We start from the raw sequence: 9,471 nt of genomic DNA, 5'->3' as shown, positions 1-9,471 counted from the left end.
TTATTTCTTGTATTTGCAACTTTAGTTGTCATAATTGCGAGTTTATTTTTCATAATTGCGACTATTTCTCTTAATTGCAACTTTATTTCTTGTAATTGCAACTTTATGTTGCACAAGTGCAACTTTATTTCTCGGAATTGCAACTTGTCGTAATTTTTACTTTAGATCTCGCAAGTGTGACCTCGGAATTGCAACTTGTCGTAATTTTTACTTTAGATCTCGCAAGTGTGACCTCGGAATTGCAACTTGTCGTAATTTTTACTTTAGATCTCGCAAGTGTGACCTCGAATTGCAACTTGTCGTAATTTTTACTTTAGATCTCGCAAGTGTGACCTCGGAAATGCAACTTGTCGTAATTTTTACTTTAGATCTCGCAAGTGTGACCTCGGAATTGCAACTTGTCGTAATTTTTACTTTAGATCTCGCAAGTGTGACCTCGGAATTGCAACTTGTCGTAATTTTTACTTTAGATCTCGCAAGTGTGACCTCGGAATTGCAACTTGTCGTAATTTTTACTTTAGATCTCGCAAGTGTGACCTCGGAATTGCAACTTGTCGTAATTTCTACGTTAGATCTCGCAAGTGTGACCTCGGAATTGCAACTTGTCGTAACTTTTACGTTAGATATCGCAAGTGTGACCTCGGAATTGCAACTTGTCGTAACTTTTACTTTAGATCTCGCAAGTGTGACCTCGGAATTGCAACTTGTCGTAACTTTTACTTTAGATCTCGCAAGTGTGACCTCGGAATTGCAACTTGTCGTAACTTTTACTTTAGATCTCGCAAGTGTGACCTCGAATTGCAACTTGTCGTAACTTTTACTTTAGATCTCGCAAGTGTGACCTCGAATTGCAACTTGTCGTAACTTTTACTTTAGATCTCGCAAGTGTGACCTCGAATTGCAACTTGTCGTAACTTTTACTTTAGATCTCGCAAGTGTGACCTCGAATTGCAACTTGTCGTAACTTTTACTTTAGATCTCGCAAGTGTGACCTCGAATTGCAACTTGTCGTAACTTTTACTTTAGATCTCGCAAGTGTGACCTCGAATTGCAACTTGTCGTAACTTTTACTTTAGATCTCATAAGTGTGACCTCGGAATTGCAACTTGTCGTAACTTTTACTTTAGATCTCGCAAGTGTGACCTCGGAATTGCAACTTGTCGTAACTTTTACTTTAGATCTCGCAAGTGTGACCTCGGAATTGCAACTTGTCGTAACTTTTACTTTAGATCTCGCAAGTGTGACCTCGGAATTGCAACTTGTCGTACTTTTTTACTTTAGATCTCGCAAGTGTGACCTCGGAATTGCAACTTGTCGTAACTTTTACTTTAGATCTCACAAGTGTGACCTCGGAATTGCAACTTGTCGTAACTTTTACTTTAGATCTCACAAGTGTGACCTCGGAATTGCAACTTGTCGTAATTTTTACTTTAGATCTCGCAAGTTTGACCTCGGAATTGCAACTTGTCGTAATTTTTACTTTAGATCTCGCAAGTGTGACCTCTGAATTGCAACTTGTAGTAATTGTGACTTTAGATCATGCAAGTGTGAATTTACTTGTCGTAATTGTGACTTTGTATCTCACAAATTGCGACTTTACTTCTATTAATTGTAACTTTATATCTCACAAGTGCAACTGCCTTTCAATATTGCGACTTTAGATCTTACAATTGCAACTTTACTTCTCGTAACTGTGACTTCAGATCTCCCAAGTGCGACTTTACTTTTCGGAATTGAGACTATTTCGCATAATTGTGACTTTAGATCTCACAAGTGCATCTTTACTTCTCTTAATTGTGATTTTAGATCTCACAGGTGCATCTTTACTTCTCTTAATTGTGATTTTAGATCTCGGAATTAGGACTTTATTTATCGTAACTGTGATTTTAGACCATACAATTGCAACTTTATTTCTCATAATTGTGACTTTAGATTTTACAAGTGCAACTATTCTTCTCTGAATTGAAACTTTATTTCTCATTATTGTGAATTTATTTCTTGCTGATCTCACTTTATATTTCGCTAGTGCGACTTTAGCTATATCTCGCAATTGTGACTTTATTTCTCATATTATCTTGTAAATAATAACTTTATATCATGTAAATATATTTTTTCCTTCCGTGGCAGGATCAAGGCACCATATAGATAGAGATCTTAACGCTTTCGCAAACAGTGATCAGATTTGCTAAAATACCAAAATCTGCAATCAAAAGTCGGATATATTCAAAATTAACTCATGAAAACATTTCTCATCAAATCCTTCTAAAAACAAATAATACAAAATATGCTACTTACATTAGTTTTATAGATCTAAATTCTTGATGTACTGTATGTCAATCAAATCATTTTCAACTTTGAGTATTATTTTGAACCAGATGTATATATATATAGAGAAACATCTGAAACAAGGCTTGCTAATGAAACAGCAACTTTTAAAGAGCAACTTCTTAGCAATAAATAGTTTTCTCTGGGAATTTTTTTAGTTCTTTCACATGTTTGTAAATCAGATACATTCCATTTTAAAGTTCAGAACATTATGTAGATTTTTAAAATCTACTTTAAAAGACTGTGTAATCTTTTAAAGTAGAAATGATAAAGCATGTTTCACACACAGGAAGAGAGACACAATCCCCATCCTGTTTCATCTGCTGTCCGCTTGCAGGTCCAGACACGACCACTATAAACGTGGCACACGGAAGAGAGAGAGAGAGAGAGGGAAAAGAGACAGACAGTGGTGGGGGTGCAAGGGTGGAAGTGAGCAACCTCTTATTAATCTTACAGGCAAAACATGCTCACTCTTTACCCCTTATTTTACCAAAATAACATCAAATACTAAGACCAAATGAAATCTTGTTTTTGCTAGGATGTCTTTGAACTGTGTTCTGATGTCATTCACAAAAGACACTAAACATCTAAACTGCTGTATAGAATCATATTTACAATTTGTCTTTGCCAAAAAATAAAAAGATTAAATAAAACAGAAAAATCTCTTGCGAATTGGGTTTCATTTTGATATAGAGCTACTGTGTAAGCAGAAAAGGCAGTCCATGCTGCCTTTAGGACCTTGAGGAAAGAGTTCAGTTCCCAAAGCACTGGTAGTAACTGGATCTAGGGGAGGTCCCAAAGACAACAGGCCGTAATAATACTCCTTTCCCAACTTCCAGAAGTTTCTTTTCCAGACTATAAAGTCTGCATGAAGGATTTTTTGTAAGGGAGAGCCGACAGATCAGAGAGCTTCTGAACATTTTTGAGAACACTGAGAGGTGAGTAAGAGATCAAACTTCATCTGAGTCTTCATCTGTAGAATGCATGAGTGTTAAAGAAAAGTGAATCAAAGTCACATGCACTGAAAAATATTCCAAATCAGAATCCTTCTTTTCAAACTTTGAAATGTAAAAGGAATGCATGCATATAATGTTGGAACTTTAATATGTTTTACAGAAAACTGATGTAATATCTTTTTGCATTATTCTGTTAAAGTTCCACACTGATGTTGTGACTTGCTTCTTCAGGCTCTGACTCGCCCTCTTAACGGTTGTCCATATATGGTTCACAATAGGTCATTCAGTGAGCGGGTGAGGGGAATGGTGCATTTTACATGGCTGAAGGCAATATTTTTGACTGATCATTTGTAGAGGGAAGGGAACACATGTAGACTGAAACATGCCTGAAGTCAAATTCTTCACACACCAATGTGAGAACTTCCTGCCAACATGGCAGTGCTGATTGGATGTAAGATTTCCTGTTTAAGATGACTGTCTGAACAATGAGCTCTTCGTCCTACTTGCATGCAAAGATATTCAGACTTAAGCTTCACCTTATGTCCAGTATCTTGGGTAAGATACTTTATGTCAATGATAAAAAGAAATAAGAAAACTTTCAATCTTAAACAGGTTTGACTGTATTAAGTAGCCTATTGCCTTTATCTAAACATGGATCTGTGTGGAATATTTCTCATTTCAAAGCAAAAAGAAGTTGCAGTGAAGGATTCCTAATTTTCTGAAAAGTATACAGATGTGCACGTGGCACTTGTGTAACTTTTCTGCTTTAAATATCTGATGGACTCTTTCCTTTTGCATAGAAGGCCTGTTATTAACAGCCTGTGGGAATCTGAAATTGTAGCGGTAATGTGATATGTAATATCTTGGCACACCTCTCCCTTCTATAGTGGTCACAAATGAAAGACTACAGCTCTACAGAGGTCTAGTTCAGTTTACAGTATTTGTATGCCATTTTTTCACATTTCATATTGTTATAAAGCAGCTTTACAAAGTACAGTCCTTACAAGCCCATAGTGAGCAAAAGGTGAAAATGGCACAGAAAAACTCTCCAAGATGGTTAGCAAGGATGTGGGGAAAAGCTCAAATATGTACTGGGCCACATTTGGACACCAGTCACACTAAACAATTGATGAATGCTAATACATTAGATAACAAAATATTAAACCAAGTGGCCTCTGCAAACAAATGATGCTAGGCCATTGCTCTTTTTTTTTTTTTTTTTTAATGGATGCATGAATTCGTGGTATATGAAGTTCATTACATTAACAATGAACATGTTCCACAAAGTTTTACAAGTAGAAATTGTCCAAATACTTTTTGTGTTACTTTTGAACATTAAAGGTGTTGTTTGATTATTTGAAACTTTTCAATATGAGTTTATATATACTATATATAGCTTATTTAGTGAGTTTATATATACTGTGTATACAGTAGATATGTAATGCCACTGATATAAAACTATAGATAATATATATTTGGAAATTCTATATTTGTACATATTTCAAATTCAACTATGATTTGGGAAAATATGTTACATATGTTAAAACAGACATTTTTGTAATATTTTGAAATATATGTTGTTGCACATATGTACAAGTTTGTGACTTTGAAATGAGTGAAAACCATACATGAACATATATATTATATATGTGTTTTGCACTCTATCAGATTTCTGTAAAACTTATGGAACTGAAATTTGAATGGCACTCTACCTCATTTCAAATGTTCACCACATGCCATTGATATATTCTAAATAAATACCACTTTAAAAAAAAATGGATTGATTTTTAAGTGTTTCTTAAAGGAAAACTTTCACCCAAAACTGAACATTCTCTCATCATTTACTCACACTCATGCCATCTCATATGTGTGTCTTACTTTCTTCTGCTGAACACAAATATTTTTAGAAGAATATTTCAGCTCTGTAGGTCCATACAATGCAAGTTAATGTGACCAGAACTCTAACAGCTCCAAAAAGGAAATAAAGGCAGCATAAAAGTAATCCATAAGACTCCAGTGATTTAATCAATGTTTTGTGAAGCGATCCAGTTTGTTTTGGCTAAGAACAGACCAAAATAGAATTCCTTTTTCACTGTATATCTTGACAGCAGTCTATTTAGCTATCATGATTCCAAGCTCGATTACACTTTGTATAGCGCCATCTAACCCTCTGCACATGTGTCAAGCATTAGGAAGTGTAATAGAGCTTGAAATCATGATGATGCCTAGAGACTGCAATGACAAGATACACATTGAAAAAGGAGTTATATTTTGGTCTGTTCTCAACCAAAACAAACTGGATCACTTCAGAAGACATGGATTAAACCACTGGAGTCTTGTGGATTACTTTTATGCTGACTTTACCTCCTTTTTGGAATTTTGGAATTTCTGGTCACCATTCACTTTGTGAGGACCTATAGAGCTAAGATATTCTTCAAATAAATCTTCGTTTGTGTTCTGCAGAAGAAAGTCATGCACATTTGGGATGGCACATGGGTGAGTAAATTATGAGATTATTTTCACCTTTGGGTGAACTATCCCTTTAAGAATTTGTGATGAGGAGGAGGATGTGTCCTCACGGCCCAGCAATGCTCTCCTCCTCGTCACAGTATACAAATAGATTTTTGGGAAAATATGTACCATCACTATGTATAATTTTTGTCCAAAACAAATTAACTGACTATGTATATATTTTAATAGTCCCTTACAGGCTGTAAACATACCATCATGTTGATGACAAATGTGGTTCTCCTGTTCCTACTGGCCACCGTGAGTGCCGACAAGACCCTCAGCAGCCATGCCACCATCCTGGCAGATAACAGCGCAACTTTGGCATTTAACCTGTACCACAACATGGTAAAAGAGAAGGACATGGAGAACATCCTGATCTCCCCAATTGTGGTTGCCTCCTCTTTGGGCCTGGTAGCTCTTGGGGGGAAATCAAACACTGCATCCCAGGTGAAGACCGTCCTCAGTGGCACTACGATGAAAGATGACCTGCTGCACTCAGGACTGTCTGAGCTTCTCACTGAGGTCAGCAACTCAACAGCACGTAACGTTACCTGGAAGATCAGCAACCGGCTGTATGGTCCCAGCTCCGTAAGCTTCGTTGATGACTTTTTGAAAAAAAGCAAGAAGCATTATAAGTACGGGCACTCCAAAATAAACTTCCGTGACAAGCGTAGCGCGGTAAAAGCGATCAACGATTGGGCATCAAAGTCCACAGATGGCAAGCTGCCTGAGGTGACCAAAGACGTGGAGAAGACCGATGGAGCCATGATTATTAATGCCATGTTCTATAAGCGTATGTCCTTATCAACTTTTTCATTTTAAAATAAGAGGGAACTTGTGAAGTTTTTAGAAAGGTAACGTTTGGTTCCCTTATCTCTCTCTAGCACACTGGGATGAGAAGTTCCACCATAAGATGGTGGATAATCGTGGTTTCTTAGTCCATCGCTCCTACACTGTCTCTGTACCAATGATGCATCGCACAGGTGAGGACATGGAAAAACCATCACTGTCCTGAAACACTTGGGCTGGTGGTTGAAATGTTGTAGTTTATTATGTATTTGTTGTAGTTTATGTAGTTTATAATTAAGTCCATGGTAATGGCAATTAATCGGATAGTTCACCCAAAAATTATTTACTCATCCTAATGTTACACTTTTGACAAGGTTAAAAAAAAAAAACACCATTACCAAAAGTATCTAGTAAAGGCTCAAGCACTAAAATCCAAGACTTCTGAAGCCATATGACAATTTTTTTGATAATTTCAGGTGTTTTTCACCGTAAAATCAAATAATTAATGAGCTGAGTATGCACTGTCCAAAACCAATATGTTGACTATGGTGCAGGTTGGAAGTCATGAAGTTTAGTCAAGCATGAGACAAGCAAGAACCAATGAGGTTTGATGTTGTTGACGTCCAATCTGAGACAAAGTTGAAATTTCTTACTTGGACAGATTTAAGAGTAAATAACAACTTAGGTTTTGGTCTGTTCGCACAAAGTGATTGTATGGCTTCAGAAGTGCATTTAAAAATATATATTTTGTATGTTCCATGGAAGAAAGAAAGTCATTCAGGTTTGGAACAACAGGAATGTGAGTTAATACAATTTTTTGAGTGAACTATCCCTTTAATTTCAAGTTGCTCTATTTCAATTGCTCTGATTTTGTAACAAATGAAGACTATTCTATTGTAAACTTGAAATTGACTTTGCCTTTCAGGTATCTATGGCTTCTATGATGACACAGTCAACAACCTTTTTGTTCTGAACATGCCGCTGGCCCACAAGATGTCTTCTGTGGTGTTCATCATGCCGTACCATCTAGAATCCCTTGAGAGAGTAGAGAAAATATTGACACGAAAACAACTTGACACTTGGATTGGTAAACTTGAACAAAGAGCCGTTGCAGTGTCGCTGCCGAAGGTCAATGTGGAGGTCAGCCACAATCTGCAGGTAAGAGCAAAATCTGCAGTTTCAAATGCTTTCGGAAGACTTGCTATATACTCACTTTGCGTATTCAGGTATTGATATAGCTCAACACTGTCTTCCAGAAACATCTTGCTGATCTAGGTCTGACTGAAGCTGTGGACAAGGCCAAAGCTGATCTGTCTAACATCTCAGGGAAAAAAGACCTCTACCTGTCCAATGTGTTCCATGCTTCAGCCATGGAGTGGGATATTGATGGAAATCCACCAGACACCAGCATCTTTGGTACAGACAAGCTCAAGAACCCCAAACTCTTCTATGCTGACCATCCTTTCATCTTTCTAGTGAAGGACAATAAGACAAACACCATCCTTTTTATTGGCAGGCTGGTCCGGCCGAAGGGTGATAAAATGAGAGATGAATTGTAATTCATATCCAAGCTCTTATTTAAATGTGAGTGTATGTGTTTCTGTGTGTGTGTGTGTGTGTTTGCTGATTTGTGTATGTGTGTAAGCATTTAAAGAGGGCAGGAAAGTGAATGGTAAGACTGATACATGGGAGTTCATACCATTTAATATGTATGGGCCATAATGTTTACTTAAAACAATGCAAATCTATTCAAGTATATAAGTATCGCAAATAATGCACACTACAAGTCATTACGCTAACCTGAGTATTGAAAAGGACAGCATGCTTATATTAAGCATGATTTCCTAGAAACTGACCAAACAATCCACATGAACAGCATTCTGCTCAGGGGTTTATCTGTTTTCTTTGCATTTTGATGGTTTGTTGAGCACATAAAACACTATGCCAAATGTTGCACAAATACGTGGATGTTACACAAAGTTCCTACAAGTTCATCATGCCATACTGCAACATTCCCGCCTAGAGAGCATGTGATATGAGTCCACACCTGTACACAGCTTCTCACTGAACATTTTAAAGCTTGTTTTCACACTGCACCAAAACATAGTTGTTTAAAATGTACAACTGTTACTCCTTTTTTTTTTTCTTCAATAAAATAAGCAATGATTAGAAATCTGTTTGGGTTTTTATTTATGCCGTACAGTTTGTAAAGTAAAAGTAAGCTCTATGATGTTCATATTGGAATACTACTCTACTACATTTGTCAAAATGTGAAGTATACAACAGAGCACAATGAGTGAAAACTGTTTACTACAATACAATGTGTTTGGCCTAACCATCCATTTTCAGAGTGATGCATGAACCAGAAACAGCCAAATATCAGACACGATTTTTAACAACACTTTTTTTTTTTTTTTTTTTGGATGTCTGTTCTAATGAATTTGACACTGTTTAAGAGTGTAATATCTAGTTCCCCATGTTGATGTGGGATATCATATCGACATTGGTTTGAATGGGAACGGCCGATTACACTTGTCAAGAGCAGTAAATCGCAAGTGGAATTCTTTTGTTTATAACACTAAAGCATCATAGGCTGATATGTGTCAATAATATACATTCAATTGCTGTTTATTTTCTTAATAATGAGTAATGGCTTAATTAGACATGATAGTTTGAGTAACTTTCTCCCATTGAAAATGAACAAAGTGATCAGGTAATTGGAGCTGAGATGCTGGTTCAGTGGTAAGGCATGCAGATACGTCATTGATCTGGATTCAAATCCTGGTTCATTAAGTGCAATTGTATCTTTGCTGCAGGTTATGATGCACTTTTAATTGGTCGATTGAAAACTCTTTGGTAAAGCACAGACACAATTTATTATATTTTTTTA

At 36.6% G+C, this 9,471-nt stretch overlaps 1 protein-coding gene across 1 annotated transcript; it reads left to right on the top strand.

Annotated features, from left to right (window-relative positions):
• The first annotated feature begins 3,108 nt into the window (after positions 1–3,108).
• serpinh1a (serpin peptidase inhibitor, clade H (heat shock protein 47), member 1a) lies at positions 3,109–8,742 on the top strand. The gene is made up of 5 exons (XM_052117464.1): positions 3,109–3,263; positions 5,982–6,585; positions 6,677–6,775; positions 7,507–7,739; positions 7,838–8,742. The coding sequence occupies exons 2-5, from the start codon at positions 6,009–6,011 to the stop codon at positions 8,138–8,140; spliced, it is 1,212 nt and encodes a 403-aa protein (XP_051973424.1). The 5' UTR covers positions 3,109–3,263; positions 5,982–6,008; the 3' UTR covers positions 8,141–8,742.
• Positions 8,743–9,471: the final 729 nt, after the last annotated feature.

The sequence above is a fragment of the Xyrauchen texanus genome, chromosome 44 (assembly GCF_025860055.1).
Source record: "Xyrauchen texanus isolate HMW12.3.18 chromosome 44, RBS_HiC_50CHRs, whole genome shotgun sequence".
Lineage (NCBI taxonomy): Eukaryota > Metazoa > Chordata > Actinopteri > Cypriniformes > Catostomidae > Xyrauchen > Xyrauchen texanus.
The sequence above is the reverse complement of the archived record's forward strand: the minus strand, read 5'-3'. Positions and strand labels throughout refer to the sequence as shown.

Excerpts from the sequence above, each read along its gene's own strand:
- serpinh1a (XM_052117464.1), top strand. The coding sequence starts at position 6,009 with ATGTTGATGACAAATGTGGTTCTCCTGTTCCTACTGGCCACCGTGAGT. Across the intron at positions 6,586-6,676 it reads TAATGCCATGTTCTATAAGC|CACACTGGGATGAGAAGTTC; the intron begins GTATGTCCTTAT and ends ATCTCTCTCTAG. Across the intron at positions 6,776-7,506 it reads ACCAATGATGCATCGCACAG|GTATCTATGGCTTCTATGAT; the intron begins GTGAGGACATGG and ends TTTGCCTTTCAG.